Consider the following 21,619-nt stretch of genomic DNA (forward strand, 5'->3'; position numbering starts at 1 on the left):
GCATAACAGGTACAGGTTTACTTCAACCACCAAATTTGTTTCTGTACTCGCATCACGAGTGCAAAACACGTTTAGATGCCGTTACCTTAGAGGATGACTGCTGAATGGTTAATGCCAAGAACACTGTAAGGAGAAAACTGGTAAACAACCTTAGAAGAAAGAAGCAGTGGTTCTGCTCACTGAAAATGGAAAACATAACTCAAAGCAAATGAAAACTTTAATATCTCAAAAGAAAAATCACCCTGCAAAATCACCAAATCTTACCAAGTATTTTTGATCTAGTTTCCAGGGGAAACATCTTAGTGCACCTAAAATAAGACAAACTAACTTGCATGTAACTTTTCATTTTGTTTTAAGTCAATGTTTGTTGAATATAAATAAAACATTACTTCACTTATGACGAGACATTTTCTCCCAACAAAACTCATACTTTTTTAATCAATATTAAGAAATTGTTGAGGCTCCTATTTCTTGCTGAAAAGTTGCTTTGAAGTTAGTTTTGTCTTATTTCAAGTTAACTAAGACATTTGCACTAAAAACTAGACCAAATAAATACTTGGTAAAATTTGGTGTTTTGCAGTGCAGATCAGTTAACAACATTCATGAGCCACAAGACATCTTTGCTAAATACATTTAAATAACATTTGGAAGCATATTAATGGAAACATGAGGAGAAGGAAGTGGATCTCAGTTTCCTTAAAAACTTTGAAGATTAATTTACTTTTATTTATATATATATATACACATGTATATATATGTATATATATATGTATATACACATATGTATATATATATGTATATGTATATATATACATATATACACATATATATATACTATATATACACATATGTATATATATGTATATAAATATATACATATATATACATATGTGTATATATGTACACATATGTATATATATGTATATGTATATATATATACACACATATGTGTATATATATATATGTGTATGTATATATGTATATATATATATGTATATGTATGTATACATGTATATATACACACCAACGTTTGAACACACCTTCTATTGAATTCAATTAGAAGGTGTGTCCAAACGTTTGGTCTGTACTGTATATGATTACATGCTGCCTGATCGTATTAATATTAGGGATTACTCACATTAGTTATCAGTGAGGACAGATCTGGTTAATTCCTATTATGTGATCAGACGTTCTTAGTTCAGAGTTTTAAGTTGGTGAGGTGGGACACGCCAAAGCCTAAATCTGATTGGTCAGTTTGCTTTTGTGTATTTCAAGGGTTGCCATTTTTCTGTAAGCTAATAATAAATGAATGGAGTTTGAACCTCCTGTAATTAATAGATCCCGCCTGAGCTTCTTCTTCTTAATAAAGAAGAAGAAGGCCCGGTTCTCAACCAGGCCTTTATTAACCTCTAGAACCCGACGGACTCACCGGTGGGTCCATCGGGTTCTAGAGGCCTGGTTGAGATTAGAGTTTTGTTTCCACAGAGCCACTGGGAACATGCAAAATTCCATGCAATTATGGGGTTTTAATGGGATATTGTGCAATATATCGACTTAGCAAGCCATCCATCCATCCATTTCCTGTTCACCCTTGTCCCTAATGGGGTCGGGAGGGTTGCTGGTTCCTCTCCAGCTACGTTCCAGGTGAGAGGCTGGTTCACCCTGGACAGGTCACCAGTCTGTCGCAGGGAAACACTTCTCAATCTAAAAAAAATATCTTCTTTTTCTTCTTTTACCCAGAAACAGACGTGGGATCATCCATCCATAATATATATCTAAACGCAGCCAAGTTTTTAGATGAAAATTCTCATTTTTATTGAAGTGAAGAACAAAAATTAACTTTGTGCTTCCATTTTGGTTTCTACATCTTCTAAAAGCAACCCTAGCACAAAAAAAAAAAATCCTAGGCGTTTTTTTTTTGTGTCAGGAAAACAAGCCATTTCTAAAACCTCATAAATGTAACGTCGGCATAAATGTACAAAAGAAAGTCAAATATGTTTTTAAATATAGGTAGCATGAATCTTTTTAGCTCACAGTAAACGTAGCATGGCAACAGAAGTGGGCCAGCGGCGATGACGAATATCGTCCAGAAAACAGTCTAGACCGTCCAGAGCAGGGGACACCAACCTTTCTTAATGCTGGGAGCTGCTTCACGGGTCCAGAGCAACACGAAGGGATGCTTGTTTGATACAGACGTAAATATTCTTGGCTCGGCCTTTATAATAATAATTCATATCATTCTGATCATATTCATATTAGGGACTTCTGACAACAGTTATCAGTAAGGACAGATATGGTTAATTGGTTAGTTCACAAAGTTTTAAGTTTGATTCCCTTTTGGAGTTTTTCTGTGAGATACTAAATTTTTGTTTAGTAATTTGTTGCAGTAACACCTGCAGCTGGACGCACTGAGAACCTTGAAAATTTCCTTTAAATAAAAAAAGGAAAGAATAGTTTTGTTTTATTATCTAACCCTCTTTACTATTAGCAAAATTGTTGAGAAAAAAAGATTCTTTGCGTTAAAAGATATGGTGTACAGCTGTGTACGGTCTGTGAGGGGTGAGGTTTGACCCGCTAAAGTCTAAATCTGATTGGTCGGTTTGCTTTTGTTTTTTTTCACGGGTTGCCGTTTTTCTGTAAACTAAAAATTAATGAGTGGAGTTTGAACCTCCTGTAGTTCAAAGATCCCGCCAGTGTGAGGTTCTGGTGGGTCGCCGGTTTATGAGCTTTTCTTCTGGTTTTGAAAACTGATGGCTGACGGGTCACCGCTGGCTGATACCAGCAGATATCTAAGATGTGCACCATCAGAACCTAAAAGATCCAGGGTGGCACCCAGTATCTCAACGTCCCCGACTGGTACATATTAATAAATGTTCGACCAACTCTTTGGAGTATGGTCGGCGATTCTGTCTCTCCAGTGGTTTCGTCTGGGTTTTTCTTTTCTTCTTCTTTTCTTTTCTCTTTATTTTGGGGGACCTCCTTTGAGTTTTGTTCCACCCTGGATCTTAATCGGTCGCTCTTCAGCTTCATCGCCACGATCTCCATGTTTAATTCATTATTTTGTTTCTGCATCCAGTTCAGCTGTTTAGTCTTTTCTTTCAGTGAAACTTCAAATTCTTTTCTCATTGCCCGCTCTGTTTCATCCAGTTCAACATTTTGTCTGGAAATAATGTCACAATTTTGTTCTAAATGATGAATTGTCTTTTTTGCTGCATCCAGCTCCACAAGTAAACTTCTTGTCTTACTTTTATAAAATTTGTTTGATTCCACAAGGTTCTCATTTTCAGCTTGGAAACTTCGTTCGTTGTTATCTGTGCAGCTGTTGAGTCGTTCAATCTTCGTCCTCAGTTTATCCACTGTGATTTGAAGCTGCTGCTTCTCCTTCTGCAGCTTCAAACAGCTCTTCTCCAAACTACTTACTTTACTCAACAACAAATTCTGTCCTTCCATGTTCTCTATTTTCTCTATCTTCACTGTTCGCTGCCAGAGATTGCAAATGAATTTCTCTGTGGAATCTGAGAATACAAAGACAGTCGCCTGTGATGTCACAGACGGGTTGAGTGACATCACTGTGACATCAAAGCCACAAGAAGTCGGTTGGGTATGGAGGGAACCGGGGGCGGGTTGTTTTTTTTTAAACTTCATTCTGTATAACAACAGAGTTTTGCCTCATTTGTTCTGCCTCAAGTAAAAACAAGTACAGATAAATTTATTCAAGATAAAGAAAAAGTTAAGGATCTTTGGTTCCAACTGTACATTCAAACAACACAGATTTCATTTGTTTTAATAGCTTTTTTTTGTTTTTGATAGTCGGGATATAAAACTTAACTTCATTGTAAAATGCAGCAAGGCTTTGTCAGGAATAATTCGAATGAATTTTAAGTTAAAGATCACATTAATGTTACAGATCAAAGTAAAGTGCACTTTCAAGTTGTATCTAAGTTTAATTAACATTAAAATCAATTAAACTTAATTGACTCAAGTACTGTTTCAATAAACAATGAATTGGTTTTTTATTTTATTGCGCAACTCCAAAGAAATGAACCAATTCCAGAACCGACCTGGTAAAAAGCTCCGCCGGGATCCAAACCGCTCTTAGAACTACGGCAGATTCAAACTCCTGTCGTCCATTTTTATCTTACAGAAAAAGCGCCAAGCCACCAAATAAACAAAAGTAAACTGACCAATAAGATTTAGACTTTGGGTGCCCTTTGGCCCCCAGAGACTCACACAGATGTTTGCTTCGTACAAAATGTTTTGACACAAAATATCTTTTTTTCTCCATAACTTTGTTAATAGTAAAAAGAGTTAAACAAATAAAATATCCAGAAATTATTCTTTTCTTTTTCTACTTAAAGATCTCAAGGTTCACAGAGTCTGTGCAGCTGCAGGCGCCGCTGCCCTCCGATAAAATCCTGCAGACGTCTGCGCAGTTCTGAACTTTAACAGTAGGAAAGAGTTTTACACATAAAGCAATTTATTTTAAATGTTTTTATCGTTTCCTTTTTTAAAACTCTAAATATGAATAAATGTTATTACTTCAACGTAAAAACATTAAATTAAATAATTTCTTTGGCAGTGCTACCTAATGACTGGCTATTTTTAGAACTTGGTCCGTAGAACTGACCGTGGGCCATCAGTCAGTGGGCGGTGGATGACCCGGGGCCAGACATATTTTTCATTTTTTAATAAGTAGTAATAAAATTAACTGAAACTGAGTTTGAATTTTCACTGTAAGATGACCAGAAATGAATGTTTGCTTTTTGATATGTCACATAAATAATAATAATAATAAAAAAATTGTAATTTTGAATTTAATTGAAAACAAAATAAATACAGAGATGTTAAAAACTGGCCTGAGATGAGATCTTCTGATTTTGTTTCACACCAAATTCTAAATGTTTGAAATGTCTGGATCAACGTTGAGCTTTCAGATCTGCCTGAAGTGATAAAACTTGTTAATTTGGACTGTTGAGAAACAGGAAGAAACTAAATATTTCTGCTCACGCTCCCTTTCAGCTGGCCATGACTCATCCCAGTCACCACCTCAACTTTGGCATGAATCCCGATCACGCCCGCAACTCGCTGTCCAACTGTGGCATCCGCCAACCGAAATACGGCGACAGGAAGGTCCACCACATGTACATGAGGAAGAAAGGTGGGCTTTTCCTAACTTATTGAAACCAAATCTACAAAATATGAAAGGACAACTTTATCTCTTTTGTCTGACAATAAATAATTAAGATATTCTTATCTGTTTTAACTCAATGATAGGCAATGAAATGATCTGTATTCTGAGAGAAAACCGTCTATTAAAGTTCAGATGATTATATATACTGAAATTACTTTAATTTTAAATAAGTTGGATATGACTGTTTAAGATGTGTCTCCATTGACCATCATACACTGCAAAATATAAAAACTTGTTTTAAGAAAATTAATTCTTAATATTGATTAAGAAGTACTAGATCCACTTGCAGATTATTTTACTTATAACAAGACAAAGTGAAATAATTTGCCAGTGGAACTTTTTCATCAATATTGAGGGATTATTTACTTAAAATAAGCTTCTACATCTTGCTGAAAAGTTACTTGTAAGTTAGTTTGGTCTTATTTTAAGTGAACTAGAAACTAGACCAAAATATACTTTGTAAAATTTTGTGTTTTTGCAGTGAACTTACACTGCAAAAACAAAATCTTATTGAGTATTTTTCTCCAGTTTCTATTGCAAATATCTTAATACACTTGAAATAAGAAAAAATAACTTTTCAGCAAGAACTAAGAGCTTGCTTTAAATCAATAATTCCTTATTATTGATTAAAAAAGGGTTCTAGTTCCATTGGCTGATTATTTGGGCTAAATTTGACATTTTTCCAGGTTCTGCCAGTGAAAGTAATGCTTTTCCATCAATAGTAAGGAATTATTTAAGTCAAGCTCCTATATCTTTCTCAAAAGTTACTTTTAAGTTAATTTTTATTTTGTTTGAAATGTGGCGAGGAATATATACTGAAAACTCAACCAAAAATAGCTAAAATGTAGTGTTTTGCAGTGTTTTTTTTAATTCCACCAATCTAATCTGCTAACTGTCACAGGTTTAGTCAGATTTAATGTCATTCATTCAGAGGAAAATCTTTTATTTTTTTGTTTTCTGGTTTATAGTGTAAGTAAATGTTTTTTCTCTTCCCTCTGTGATTAATAATTCCTGCCTGCGGGTCGTTTCTTTCCAGGAATCAACACACTGATTAACATCATGTCCCGTCTGGGTCAGGATGACCCGTCTCCTTCCAGGTAGGCAGCCTGCTGGCTCGTATCGTATCGTACCATCACTGACCACAGGCGCAATCAGAGCGCCCATTTGTGTGATTAATACGCCCGGCAGGCCCGCTGACAAGAAAATTAACTCTAGCTGTGGGACGGAGGCGAACCTGAGGGGGGATGAAATGAGCTCATTGCTTCTGACTGAACCTGATCAAATCTCCGCCCTTTTTCTCCAGGATCAATCACAACGAGAGGCTGGAGTTCCTGGGCGACGCTGTTGTCGAGTTCCTCACCAGGTGAGACTCTTTGATTGACGCCGGCGCTAATCGAAGCCGACTACAACGCCGTCTTTTGTCTTCCCCTCTTTCTTCACCTCCTCACTCCGTTTCTGCCGTCTTTCTCATTGTCTGCGCTCCTTCCTGTCTGTCACAGAGCTGCTCTTCTCCATTCTTGCGCCTCATTAAGACGCTGATTCACTGGTAATTGGAACTGGGATGTTACTTGAACAGCCAGAAATTGTCAGTGACGACTTTCAATTAGCTGACTTGTGTTGATGACAACACAAGTCATCAACACATTGAAACAACAAATTCTACCAAGTATTTCTAGTGCAAATATCTTAGTACACTTTAATTAAGACAAAACTAACTTACAAGTAGTTTTTAGCAAGAAATAGGAGCTTGTTTTAAGTTGATAATTCCTTAATTTTGATTTAAAAATCAAATTATTTAACTTTTATTAAGGAATTATTGACTGAAAACAAGCCCTTAAATCTTCCTAAAAAGTTATTTATGTTAGTTTTCTCTTGTTTCAAGTAAACTAAGATTCTTGGAGTACAAATTAAACCTAAAATACTTGGTAAGATTTTGTTTTTGCAGTGTAGACATTTTAATCCAAGAAGTTTTAATCTGTTTTATTGTTCAAATCTCTACATTTAAAATGCTTATTTACAGGCAAAAAGGATTACACTGCAAAAACACAAAACCTTACTCCTTTTTTTCAGTGCAAATATCTTTGTACACTTTAAATAATACAAAACTAACTTAAAAGTATTTTAGTAAGACGTTAGAGTTTCTTTAAGCCAATAATTCATTAATATTGATGAAAAATGGTACAATATTATGGATTTATTGAATTAAAACAAGTTCCTATTTCTATCTAAAAAGTTACTTGTAAGTCAGTTTAGTCTTATTTCGAGTGTATTTAGGTATTTAGGTATACTTGGTATTTTTTCTATATTTTGTGTTTGTGGAGCTGTTATTAGTCTCACACTCTCCCTGTAACAACAACAACTCCTTTGAGATGAGAAACTGCTACAAAACAGCAGCAGCTTTTTATCCTTACAGTGGCCAAAAAAGAGCAAATTCATAAGTTAACCACTGAAACATTGAATTCAGCACTAAAGCTATGAGTCAGCTAAAGCTAAAGCTGTCAGACTTTCTTTTGAAGTAATCTTAATTATCAGCTCTTCAAACTTCCTGCACTTTCTCTTTAGACTTTGCTGACTTTCTTACTCATTTTCCAGTCCAGGACCTCTGGGACAGATTTATGTTCTTATCTATAAATTGACTGTTTTGCATCGATGTTCCTTAAATTTGAGTTGGTGGAACCTGCAGAAACTCACACAAGGAGGCAGTTCTTTCTCAACATCTATATATATATTAGATATTATTTTCTTTCTCTTGTTGATACAACTTTCCTCTACAATAAAGTATTAGGGCCACATTAAAAATATTTTTTTAAACTAATAAATATGTGAATAAAGTCATAATATTACAAGAATAAAGTTGTATGTGGATAAAGTTGAAATTATATGAGAGTAAAATAGAAGAATAAAGTCATATTAAGATTTATTCTGGTAATATTATGACTATTGCCCAATATTGCTTAAAAGATACTTTACCTCCTGATTTAAAGTTTTGAAACTGGGTTTCTGTCTCTTTAAAAACTCCTGCTCTTTCTGAAGCTCCGCCTTCAGGAAGTTATCCCAACATGGCTCCTCCATTAATCCCTTTTTGGCGTTTTTACCAGCGATTCACTGATAAATAGCTGCTATAACGAGCTCAGTGTTTCCACCAGGTGTTTGCTAATTGCTGTTGGCTAGTTTGAAGCAGTTGAGTGGGGGAGGAGCTTTACCTTGAAGGCGGAGCTAGGTCCACCCAGGCATGGTTTGAGAAATTAAAAAATTTCTCAACATGCATGAAAGAATCAAAGCAACACTCCGGGTTTGTGTTTGATGAAGGAATAGCATAAAAAAACGTAAATTTTAGGTGATGCCTCCCCTTTAAAACAAAGTCTGTTTGCCTGGAAGAGAAACAAAGTCTTGGTATTAATTTTCCACATTCTGTATTTGCAACCTGCACCAACACCAGATGAATTAACTGCTTCAAAAGCAGGTGGAAACTTTTCTTTTTCCCTCTGCTCCTGGAACGAAAAGAAAAATGTTTTCATCCCACAAAAGCAGCTTCTATCACAAAAATCTAATTTGTAACCTGCGTCACCAACACTTCCACATCAGTGAGCGCCGAGGATTAAAGTCTAATAGGAGCTCATTGTGGCACACAGACTGCCGCTCTTTATGCAGCTACAAGCAGGTCAGTTAGCCTCCGTTTCTCAGGATATCTCTGGGCATGTTTCAGCCTCTTCCTCCTCTCCTACCCGTCTTTGATTGTTAGTGTCTGACGAGACATGCTTGGCCTGCGCCCCGGCCCTCTGAATTATTTATCAGCCCCTTGTCCAGTTAAATGGCTACAGCAGATCCAGCCAGCTGCCTCGTGTGCGTTGCCCTTGGAGGGTCCGCGTGCCTCTGCTGTCCAGCCAAAAGAACATTTTGCACACGCGAACAGCCCCAAATGTAGCGAGGGAGTCGGTGCCGAACAGAGAGGACCTACAAGATCGGCAGATGATGTAAAAAAAATAAATCCAAGTGCAATCCTCTGAAAAAAGCTTTTTTATCTCCGCATGAAATTCGTTTGTGTTCAGGTAACATTTTGAATTAGTCATAATTATTAAAGATGAATGTCCTCAGAAGCAAACTTTGTTCATAATTTTCACGTAAAAAAAGACACACAAACCAATTTTTAACAAGAATTTTCTAAAAATGTCCAGATTTATTCAATACACTGCAAAATATTACCAACTATTTTTGCTTCATTTCTAATGCAAATATCTTGACGTAATATAAAACTAACAAGTAACTTTTCAGCAAGATATAGAAGCTAAAATCTTCAACATCCAAGAGGGACAGCTAAATGAAAATTTTTGCAAAACCTCAACCTGCCTATTTTCTTTTTTATGCACTGCAAAAACACAAAATCTTACCTAATATCTTAGTACACTTGAAATAAGACAAAACTATGTTGCAAGTAATTTTTCAGCAATATTTAAGAGCTTGTTTTAAGTCAAGATTTTAAAAAAGTACTAGTTTGACTAGCAGATTTAAAAAAAATAAAATAAAAAGACACAAATTTTGTTTTTGTCAAAATTTGAGCACTAAAATTTGGATATTTAACTTTTTAACCAGATTAATATAAAAATCTGTCAAGTTTATTTGTATTTCAGCAGCAAGGCGGTTCAAAGTGCTTTTCATAATAAACAGAATATTTATACAGTTATAAAGAAAACACCATGCAAAACGATTGAACAAACATATTTTGATAAGTTCCTTCACCCAAAGTCATACAAATCAAATATGTTGGTATTTGTTACCAACTTGTTGGAGTTCCTACATTTAAAGGAACTCAGTGTTTTGGCTCTTTTGAAGTTTTCTGGAAGTTTGTTCCAGATTTGTGGTGCATAGAAGCTGAATGCTGCTTCTCCCTTCTGGTTCTGGTTCTGGATGCAGAGCAGAACCAGAAGGCCTTAGAGGTTCTGGAAGGTTGATAAACCACCACCAGATCTTTATTTTCAAAATTTACCAACTGACTCCATACACTACAAAAATACAAAATCTTCCCAAGTATTTTTGCTTTAGTTTCTATGTTGGTGCACTTGAAGTAAGACTCTTTTTCTTGCAGGATATAAACTTGTTTTGGGTCAATAATTCCTTAATATTTTTTTAGTACTATTTCCATTGGCTGATTCTTCAGATAAAAAGACACATTGCTTGTTTGAGCCCTAAAGTTGAAATATTTTGCTCTTTAACAAGATTAATCTAAAAATTTCCCAATTTACTCCATACACTGCAAAAACACAAAGTTTTACCAAGTATTTTTAATTACTTTTTAGCTCAAATATGTTAGTTCACTTGAAATAAACTGACAACATTTCAGCAAGTAATATTAAAAAAGTAATAGTTCCCCTGGCAGGTTATTTAACTTAAAAATGGCAATAATGTCTTATAAGTGGAAAGAAAATACCAGTTGAACTAGTACTTTTAAATAAAAAACAATATTAAGAGATTTTTTACCATTAACAAGCTCAAGTCTATTGTGAGTAAATTTTGTCTTATTTCAAGTGTGTTGAAATATTTGCACTAAAAGCTAGAAAAAAAAATACTTAGATTTTGTGTTTTTGCAGTGTACAGCTGAAACTTTGTGTCTCCAAGGTAATTATTTTCAATTACTCCAAGTGTTTATTCCAGGTTTTCTCCCATCTCCTAACAAATGGAGCTCATGTGGGGTTTGCAAACAACGAAAACAAAAAAACCCAAAAAACGGGACGCCACCTGCTTACCTCTCTTAGCGCTGATTGGAAATGACTGAAAGAAATGGCCTGTTTTGATTCAAATGAAATCAAATGACACGCAGCGGTTACGGAGAGGCTGGAGCGTAATGAAAATGGAACCTGCTCGCTGTAGAACCCAGCTGTGGAACCGCTCAAGCGTCCTCGGCCGTCTCTTGGACCCAAACCGGGCCTAGAAGGGAGAGGCTGCTAATCTGTGTTGGAGACTTTAATTTGGTTTTCCTGGAGAATGGAGCCGAGGTTTACTTCTTTTTTTTTTTTGTGCATTTTGGAATATTGATACTTTTCAAAAAGATGTTCTTTATGTATTTACTGCGTTTGCAGTTAGTTTGACTAAAAACAAACAGTTTTCCATCATTAAATGTGAATACGCTACAAAAACACAAAATTTAAAATGTTTTTGATCTAGTTTCTAGCTAATTTTCCAGACACCAAAAACATATTGCCAGAAAAATCGCAGTAGGTCTGTTTTTAGAAGCAGTTGAGACCCAAAACTATTTAAAAAAATGTCAATTTTTGATAATATGTCTCCGTTAAAATGAGTTACCGAAACAATTTAGGCTTTTGATGGCTGGTGTAAATCACTTCCTGTGAATGCAAAGGTTTTCGATTTGGGTTTCTGGAAAAGAGTAGAAATGACCATTAAGAATGAATTCCTCTCCGTCCGCAGTGTCCACCTCTACTACCTGTTCCCCAGTCTGGAGGAGGGCGGCCTGGCCACCTACAGGACGGCCATCGTTCAGAACCAGCACTTAGCCATGCTGGCCAAGGTGAGCGTCTCTCTGCAGGTGGAAACTGTAACTGTCTCCCATCCTGGTGTTATGACTCTGCTGCTTTCCGAGTGTGCACAAGGCTAAGGAGTCATTTTGCCTTCCTGCCATCCGTACCCGCGCATTTATTTATTTTTCACCGCCTCAGGTTTGTAATTGGAGTTAAAAGGTTGTTGTTTTGGAGACTTGTGCGACTGGGGTCCCTGCAGACCCCCGGAGGTCTTCCTGAATCGCTCTTCAGCTCCTGTTATCGCTCTTCATCCACCCCTCCTCCTCCTTCTCTCTCGCTGGCAGCCCAGCCACACTCACTGGCACAATTTGTAAAGAAACAGAACAATAATCGTCCCGTGATGTGGAGAAACCAATTAAAAACTTCAATCTTTCATGTCGCTCCCCGCTGAATACAAAGATGCAGCCGCCCGAATCTGCATTAGCGCCGTGTAGCAGTTTGGCTTGTTTCAATTTGCCGCTCGCACTAAAGTGAGTGTGATACAGCGTCGGGCGCTGCCAAGTTGTTTACCAGGGCTCCTCTGAAGCCGTCTGCTCAAGAACACTCGCAATTATCTCCCAGAAAGTATCTTCAGCGAGCACCGCCACAATCCGCCACTTCACTCGCAGGGCTTAAAAGTCAGAGCGGGTTCCCTGTGAGTTGGAGTATTTGTGAATTGTGATTTAATTTGTGTGTGTGCAATCACGAGGAGTATGGGAGGTTTGGGGGGGGGCTGGTACCACCAACAGTTATCAGCCGTAATTAAAAAGCACCCCGACTGCTTTTTGTCTCTGCTGCGCCGCCAGGAAAGTCAAGTTGGGCTACTTTTCTCTTGGCTGGGAGATGACTTGCAGAAAGTTTGACTGACCTCCGTCGCTCAGCAACACAAACTCATTAAGATTACATACAATCTGTGCGGATCCAGAGCCGCTTTTCTTCTGGATTCCAGTTTCACTGCATCAGCTGTGGCTTCACAGGCTGCATTTCCATTACTAATGTGGGAATGGACACAATTATTCAACCTATGATTGTCAATTAAAGGTTTATTACGTTAAAACTTGTTCCAATCGTCCAATTTGACTTTCTTTAAGTGTTGTAGTTTGGCCACCATCCATCAGAGGGCGCCACTAGTCATTGAGCCAGTTGATACAGAAACAATGATGGCGGGGGAATACCAGAACAGGAAAGAGAAACGGTCCAAACAGAGTCCAGTTTAGGATTTCAGAACCAATATTTTAGTTCCAGGTCCTTCAGTTTAACGTAGAAACATCAACTTGTCAACCAAATGGTACCGAAGATGGAGGAGATGACAAAAATGGAGTGGAAAAAATGGAACAATGGAAAGAAACGTGCTGTACTGTTTGATAAGTAGGATCCATTGGAATGTATGTAATTGAATTCAGACATTTGTTGTCAATTGTCACAATATTTAGATAAAATTAAATATTTTATTCTTTTCATCTTTTATTTTCTATTTAGCAACCTATGAGGTTTCTGTTTTGTTACTTTTTTATAAATTTGTCTAAGTTTGTGAGAAATTTTACATTTTTATGCATAGCTGCTTTTTCCAAACTGGTGTTTTTATTTCAGTTTCGGCAAGACTGGGAAACCTATCGCAAAACTTTTTATTGAAAAACAAGAGCTTTTTCCAAAATTGTTATGTTTCCATTAAGCTAATTTCTTATTGTTAAAACATCTTAAATTCATGAATCTAAAATTAATTAAAATTTTCTCCTTTTCTGAATGTGTAGAAAGGCTCTGTCTTTATTGTAACTTATTTAGACCTTGAACGGGGGACATAGTCTTATTTTCTTACAACATGGCGTCAGTAGGAGGTCTGCTGGCGTTACTGACCGCTACGAGAAGCTTTCAGAGTAAATGAAGGTCACAACTGTTTCACATTTCATCTGTCGTTTTCCAGTGTCTGTAAGTGAACGATTTTATCCCAGCTTCATGCCACAGCTGGACAGCACCTGAGCACATCTGTCAGTGCCATGAAGTCGAACCTTTTCCAACCGGAGCAATCAACTTTTCATTTCCCTCCAGTTCTTTCCCCTCTAATGCTCTTTTCCTTGATGAAAATCTGCCATGTTGTTGTTTTTTTCTCCCCCTCCTTCGTCCTGCGAGCAGCTACTGCTGAGGTGTCAGTGGGCAGCTTGCTGATTTGAACGCGTCTCTTTTCCAGAAGCTGGAGTTGGATCGCTTCATGCTCTACGCCCACGGACCCGACCTGTGCCGGGAGTCGGACCTTCGACATGCCATGGCCAACTGCTTCGAGGCGCTCATCGGTGAGACTCTCCTGAGATAGAAACGGAAGAAATGATTGACGATAAAGAAGTAGGGACAGATTTTGAATAAACTAAACCTTCATCTTCACTCCTAGGATTTAGGACCAAGTCTTTTTTCTGACCTGATAGTCCGGTAGACTCGGTTCGATTCGAGATCAAAATTGCAACATTTGTTACATTTTCAGCTGCTGTGGTTCACTTTCCCCTCCTCGCCTGTGGGGGCGCTGCATCAATAACCACTGAAGGAAACAACATGAAAAGCTCTGAAGAAGACAATGAACGCAACTTTCTTCTTTAAAAAAATAAAAACAAAAATAAAGAAACCTCAAATTTTATCGGTTGTATGATTTTATTTTTGGCAAAAGACGATGAGCAATGGCCTTGCATGTTTGTCTGTTGTATTTATCCAGAATGCCCTGCGCTTTAGTCCACTTCCTGGTTTTGGAGTGGACTCTCCAGAGCGCTTGGTGTTCACATAGTCATTCTAAAGGCACCAGAATTCACTTCAACTAAACCGAGACCGAGGTTTGTAGGCAGACCAGAGTTTGATTACACATTTACACTTCCACAAACAAACCGGGCTTCCTAGACAAATGGACTGGAGACCACTCCAAATGCAGGAAAGGACTACAGAGCAGGGCATTCTGGGTAAATACAACCAAAACAAACACTTTAGCATTAGCAGGAGAAGTGACTTGTGGATTTGTTTTTTACCAAAGACATAGCAGAAATCCTAAAACTCCTAAAATCTGACTTCATTTTTGTTCATATTAAGTGAAGAAGGAAGTTGCACTCAGTGTCTTCTTCTATGATTTTCATGTTGTTTCCTTCAGTGATTCTTGGTGCAGCGCCCCTGCAGGAGAGGAGGGGAACAGGTTTCTTACTTAGTTTGGTTTGTTTGACCAAAGCAGCTAAAACTGTAACAAATGTTGTAATTTTAGTCCCAAATCGAACAGTCTACCGGACTATCAGGTGTGAGAATGTAAAAAAAAAGATGCAGGAATCCTTCTGCAGGTTCTGTGTATGCCTTCAGTTATCTTTCTGTTAATCCTTGAAAACGTTTACCTAGCTGACCTCTGAAAGGTCCCCAAATCTCTGCTCTCCTGTCCCACACACGGCGCTGCCCCCTGCCTCTGCCAAGGCTTCCTTGCTAAGCCTCGCTTCTGGGGAGCTTCTCTCATCTTATCGCCATCTCGAAGCAGTTCAGCCGTCTCTCGGATGAAAGATGCAGAAAGTGGGTGGCTTTAAAGAGATCATCTCCACAGCGCCTCCCCTCTGCGCTGGGAAAAAAACAGCAGGCGGGGAATGTGCCGACTGGCACCGCGCCTCCCTGTCGTCGGCCCTGGGGTCACACCGTTCCCTTCGCGGGTTCCTTATTGACTCAATCGAAGTGAAGAATAAACAGGGTTCCTGTTCTGAACTGAGAACCTCCCTGTGGTGACGGCTTTGGGTTACTAACTCTGAAATATCGCCACCTTCCTTCCTGGTGTGAACACAGAGGGGCCGACTCTAGACGTCTCCTCTCCCCTCTCACTGGCCCCCTTCTTCTGACCTTTTTTTTTTGTTTTTAGCTCAAATGCCTCCTTTCCATGCCTACACCTCCCTCTGATCTAGACTTTTTAGACATATTTAATAAGTCACTCCATCATCTTGAAGCTGTTGTTCAACAGAGACGTCAAGCTGCAGGACTGTGGAAACAGAAACTCTTACTGAGTATTTTCATCTAGTTTCTTGTGCAAATATCCTAGTACTCTTTTTTTTTTCTCTCTCCCCTCCAGGGGGTCTTTTGTGGGCTCTAGTGCCCCTTATATGAAAGCAGGCTGACAGGAAAGGGGGACAGAGAGAGGGGAAGACATGCGGCAAAATATCGCCGGGGCCGGGAATCGAACCCGCGACGGCCGCATCGAGGATTCAAGGCCTCCAAACATGGGTCACGCTATCCCCTACGCCACCACGGCACGCCCATCCTATTACTCTTGAAATAAGACAAAACTAACTCAGAAGTAATATTTCAGTAAGATAAAGGAATTTGTTTTAAGTAATGACAGTTAAATGGGACTTTCTATTCAAAATTCACATTTCGCTCATTTTTGTACTTCCATATGGGTTTCTGCTGCATCTAAAAACAACCAACAAGCCATTTTTATAGTGTCTGGAAAATGAGCCTTTTCAAAAACTTTCCAATTGTCAAGTCACATTCGACAGGTACTGTGCTGTTACCTAGCAACCCAAGCGGAGCTCCAGCACATTTGTTCAGCTGGTTTCATTGCTGTATGATGGCTGTTTTGTTGTTGATTTGCCATCCAGAATCCTCTTGCTGCATTTTTGTTGGTTGAGCAGGAGGCGCCACTTCTGCTTTTCGAAGATAAACAGTTGTATATTTACCCGTCTGTTTGGAGGCATTTTCATATGTGGGTGAATACATTAAGTTAGGGGGTGTGGCCAGCAGCCTATTTGGATTTAAAGTGACAGGATGCCCTAAAACAGCTCATTCTGACTGAAATCACATTATGAGTTTGTGCAAAAAATATAAGGAGCATGTTTTGTATTGGCCATGGACCTATCATAACCTGGTCAAGGAAACATAATAGGTCACCTTTATTATTTTAACATGGTAAAAATGTCTAAGTGAAATAATCTGCCAGTTGAACTATAACTTTTTAAAAATAATGTTAAGGAATTATTTACTTAAAATAACTCCTATATCTTACAGTATAGTTACTTCTCAGTTAGTTTCGCCTTGTTTCAAACGTACTAAGATATTTGCAGCAGAAACTAGACCAAAATACTTGGTAAGATTTAGTGTTTTTGCCGTGAGTAAAGCAGCTGCGCTCACAGATGTGTTGTCGTTTTTGTCGTGCAGAGAATTGACGGGATGCGACAGCCGTAATATTCGCAGATAGCTCCGACGGCCTGGCAAACGTGTTCGCTGACCTTTGTTTTATTTGTTTCCGCGCCGCGGCGACTGTTGAACCCGGGCTGTGTTGGAAATGACAGATAATCTCCTGTTTTGCATGGACGAGGCTTCCTCTCCCTCTCCCACCCCGAGGCAGGGCCGTTCTCCTGCTCGAGACGGAGCGAATGAAGAGGGAGAGAAAGGAGTGGAGGAATCTGCAATGCAAATAGCTGCCCTGCAACCCTGAATAATTCAAAGTGTTGAATGGAAATCTTGCTTTTCTGATCCCCTGTCATTAACTTCTGCCGGAGTAGGCCATTCTCATTCGGGCTCTTTTGGCCTCCACTCCTCCGTTTTTCCCTCCTCTACCTCCTTCAGAGCCACTTTCTCGCCGCTCCGGTCCTCCTCGCTGATGACATGGTGTCCACATCCTTAAAATGTCTTAAATTAATGTATCTAAAATTAAAGCCTTTAAATGCCTTTATATACATTGAAAAAGGTAAATTGGCCTTAAATTTATGGAGGCGGAGCTATTTAATCTCATATATTCTATGTAGTTTTTCTTCTCTGGCAGTTCATGCTACTGGCAACTAGCTGCTAATATGCTATTGATAGTTAGCAATAGTATATTAGCAGCCAGTTTAGTAGGGACCATTGGTTCTGGCTAGCTAAAAAAAAACAAACTAGCTCACTTGTGGACCTAACCTACTTAACTGTCTGTCATGACTTAAGTGTAAATTTATCACAGATTGACTGAATCATGTTCATCTTCACCATTGGGTCACTCTGGTTGCCGACCTGTACAAAGACATTCATTCTGTGCAAAAGAAACTCTGCACTACGAGAGTTAAGACTGTTTCTTTTGTACATTTCCTACATGACTCAGGTCTTAAATTTCATTCATAGCAATCTTGAAATGTGTTCATTTAATGTTTACAAAAGTAAGACCTTAAATGTTGATCTTAAATCACAAGTCTGCCAGGTAGCAAGGGTGCATTAGCAGCTATGTTAGCAGGAACCATTGGTTCTGGTTCCTGTAGGAGAAATGGAGGCAGAAGAGAACTGGGTATCTAACTAAAAAACAATGTAGCTAGATGGAAAAACTATTTAGCTAGCATGCTTGCTTTTTTGAGTCCATCATGGTTTAATGCCAGTTTATCTCCACTTTATCTTCTCCGTTGGATCACCTGTGTGATGCTACATTCATTCTGTGCTAAAAGCTTGACACTACATGGATAAAGGTTGTTTCTTATGTTTATTTCTGACATTAAATTTAATTCATAATGGTCTTAAAAGGTCTTAAAAAGTCCTTAACTTGAATTGGTGAAACCTGTAGAATCCCTGCAAGTTTGTAAAAACTTGTGGGAAGAGGAGGAGGAGAAGCAGAGAAAGGCCTGCTCTGCTATTTTATTTAATTTTATTTTTTGGCCCTAATTTCCTGGTACAGTTGATGTGTGGATTACGTGCTGCCAGCAGCCGTGGGGGATACAGATGGTGAACCTTTGTGAGGCCCCTCTCTAAGCTCTTCCCTATTAAAAGAACACAGAGGAGGGATTATCTCTCACTTGCTGAATATCAGATTCATACACAATGCGCTCGGTGGATCCTCTCAAGCTCTGCTGCTGCCTTTGTTAATTGCTACAGTCTTTCTTTTCTCCTTTGTTTCTGCGTCTCATCCCTACCCCCAGGTCTGATTTTTCACAAGTAAAGATATAAAAATTAAAGGGTTCCTCCTACGCAGGCTGGGAAAGTCCGATGGTTCGCTGTTTTCAGGTGTGGAAACAGAACAGAGCCTGGAAACCATTACCATCTCCTTCCTTTCCTTGTTTCCTGTCTGTCGATTCTTACTCTTTCTTGATCCATCTTTCCGTTGTTGTGTTTTTCCTTTTTCCACTCTTCTTTTTGTCCTTTCAACAATTTCTTCTACTTTTTGTCTTCCTCAGTCCTTCTTGTTTCCGTTCTTCTGACTTTCCTCCTTCCTTCAGTCTGTCTTTTCTTGTTGTTTACTTGCTTCCTTCCTGTTTTCCCACCTCAACTCTCTGTGTCCTTCCTTCAGTCCTTTTCCATCCTTCCTTTTTTCCTGCTTCCTTTTTGTCTTTGCTTGTAATTCCCTTCTTTCTTTCCTTGTCGCTTCCTTGTTTCCTACCTTCTTTTTGTTCTCCCTCCCTTCTTTTATACTTTGCTTCATTGTGTCCTTCTTCCTTTTTCCTTCCCTTCCTTCTTCTGACGTCCTTCTTTCATTTTTCATTTTCCTTCTTTTCTTTTCTTCCTTTCTTACTTTTGCTACTCATTGTTCCTTCCTTTATCCATTCATTCCTTTCTTCCTTTCCTCCCTTCCTTCCTACACTCATTCTTCCTTAATTTCTTCCCTTCTCTACCCATTCTGCCTTCCTTCCTTTCCTTACTTCCTATTTCCATCCATCCTTCCTTTCCTTCTACCTTTCCTTCCCATCTTTATCCCTCCTTTGTTCAGTCATCCTTCTTTTCTTTTTTCCATCTGTCCTTCCTTCTTTTTTTACTTCCTTTTAATTTTTCTTTCTTTTTTTCCCACACTCTCTCTCTTTTCTGCCTTCCTTTCCTTGTTTCTTTCCTTGCTTCCTTGGATCATTTTTCCTGTCCTTTTTTATTCTCACCTTCATTCCTTCCTTCCAGTTCTTTCCCTTCTTTCTGTCCTCTCCTTCCATCCTTCCTTGTGTCCTTCCTTCCTAAACCTTGGTCGTCGTGGTAACATCTGCCATCCGTTGTGTCTTTAAATCTAAAAACATTTATTTACATGTTTGCGTTGTTGTTTACTCCTTTTATATTTTCATCCAGGTTGTGTTGGTTTGTGCCTCAGTTTGCTGAGCCGAGCAGCGAGCGGCTTAATACGTGATTTGATGGATTAGAGCCGGAGCGTTTCTGAATAATTCATCCCGGGTTATTAATGCGACCGTCGGTTTTTATTGGTCGTAGGAAAACCCACAGACGACGTCTCTGAACGCAACATTGCTACAGTCGCCGTCCGACTGTTGCTAACATGAGAAAGTAACATTTCCAACTAATTTTTCTGTGCTAAACATTATTTATTGTCATTGTTGCACATTAAACTAAGCATGCATAAGCAAAAAGGCATAAAATATCTCCAAAAGATACAGTTTAGATCACTTTTATTTTGGTTTTGATGCCAACAGATGTGCATAGCATCAATTTATATCTCTTTTTTATGGTTCAATAGCAGACATTGAAGTGTAATACTAGCATACAAACCGTCTGTTGCATTCTGTGGTAAAGGACAGAAACGGATAAATCAGAAAATTAATATTGTACCAATTATGTGCGACAAAAAAAAAAAATGAAAAAGTGAGATTCCAGGGGATAAATGTCAATATATGAGATTCATGAAGTTCAACTGAGAAAAGAAAAATAAATATTAATAAGAATTATTACTGCGAGTTCTTAACAGAGGGTCCCACGATCTTAAATATTTAGCAGAAGAGCCTTTCAAAGTTTGGCTGCACTGATTGCAATTTTCTGGCCGATCGCCTATTACCGATTTAAAAAAAAATAAAAAAGGAATCGGTAATAGCTGCCTCTTGCAGCCTTGATGGCTGATTTTCAGCATTTCTATTGTCTTTTTCATGTGAATCACTGTGAAAACTAAAAACATACAAGCATTAAAATATGAAACATGGGCTTACAATACAGACAACAAAACAAAACGCTGTTTTCACCGGGGGAATCCAAAGCATTTGTCTTTGTTCATAGAAACATTTGAATCTCGCTGACTGTTGTTTTCCAGCCATTCATTTTTACTATTCATAGCTGCCAACTTTTATAAAGCCTGCCCTTATTGGCTACGGCACGCGATGAGGTACAAAATAAACATTGACCATTAAATCAGACTACATCATGATAATAGTCAAAGTCGATGTCGACTAATCGCGGTGACGTCATAGTGATTTAAATAAAATCCTTCACGACTACTTGGAGGATTTATTAGCTATTTTCAGGGCAAATATTAACCCCCCCCCCCACACACACACACACACACACACACACACACACAATCCCCTTCTCCTGCTTTTACTAAGTCTATTATGGAGAATTAAAAGAGCAATAAACAGATCATTCTTCGTGAGCAGCGGGGAAAAGTTTGTTGCACAAAGTCGGGTCTGACTTTTTTTTCTAAACACCGGCTGATGCTGATGATCTCTGGATAGTTACTATAGGAGTCAAATTATCACACTGACTACATGGTGCTTTTGGAACATCACAAGCCAAACTTGTTATGAACGGATCCCGTTTGGTTACAGCTGAATTCAACGAAACCACCTGCTTCTCCTCCGCCCGATGCGCGGCAGGAAGTTCTGCTGACTCAGCAGATTGAACGATTTAAGATATTTTCTAGTCAACGTCAACATGATAAAAGTCGAGTCGATGTCGAGTTGACTAGTCGTTGTGACGTCATAGCAACGCAAGACGCAAACTTTGGAGTAACGTAGCCTACAGGCTTTATTACCCGTTTTCACGGAAAAATACGGCATTTACACAGAACAGCAACAAGTGAAACAACAAAACATCGGGATAGTTTATGATAAATAATAAGTTCAAAAGGAAACGCACATCTTTTAGATGGCATTACCACAGATCTTTATTTAATCAGCAACATAACATCATAATGTATTAGTTAGATCGTCGTGACAAAGACACTTGCGAGCCGGCTAAGTGACATCCTTAGCGGGAAGGGGGCGAGTTT

The 21,619-nt window shown here is 38.5% G+C and overlaps 1 protein-coding gene across 2 annotated transcripts in view; it reads left to right on the forward strand.

Moving 5' to 3' along the window:
• The window catches only part of drosha (drosha ribonuclease III), a 129,741-nt gene that overhangs the window by 47,373 nt on the left and 60,749 nt on the right, over positions 1-21,619 (forward strand). For both annotated transcript variants that reach the window (XM_044105227.1, XM_044105228.1), the window contains exons 18-22: positions 5,020-5,158; positions 6,228-6,288; positions 6,495-6,554; positions 11,612-11,711; positions 13,886-13,988. In XM_044105227.1, the coding sequence (XP_043961162.1) occupies positions 5,020-5,158; positions 6,228-6,288; positions 6,495-6,554; positions 11,612-11,711; positions 13,886-13,988 (463 nt within the window). The remainder of the gene's footprint in view (positions 1-5,019; positions 5,159-6,227; positions 6,289-6,494; positions 6,555-11,611; positions 11,712-13,885; positions 13,989-21,619) is intronic.

Source organism: Gambusia affinis, linkage group LG21 (genome assembly GCF_019740435.1).
Source record: "Gambusia affinis linkage group LG21, SWU_Gaff_1.0, whole genome shotgun sequence".
NCBI lineage: Eukaryota > Metazoa > Chordata > Actinopteri > Cyprinodontiformes > Poeciliidae > Gambusia > Gambusia affinis.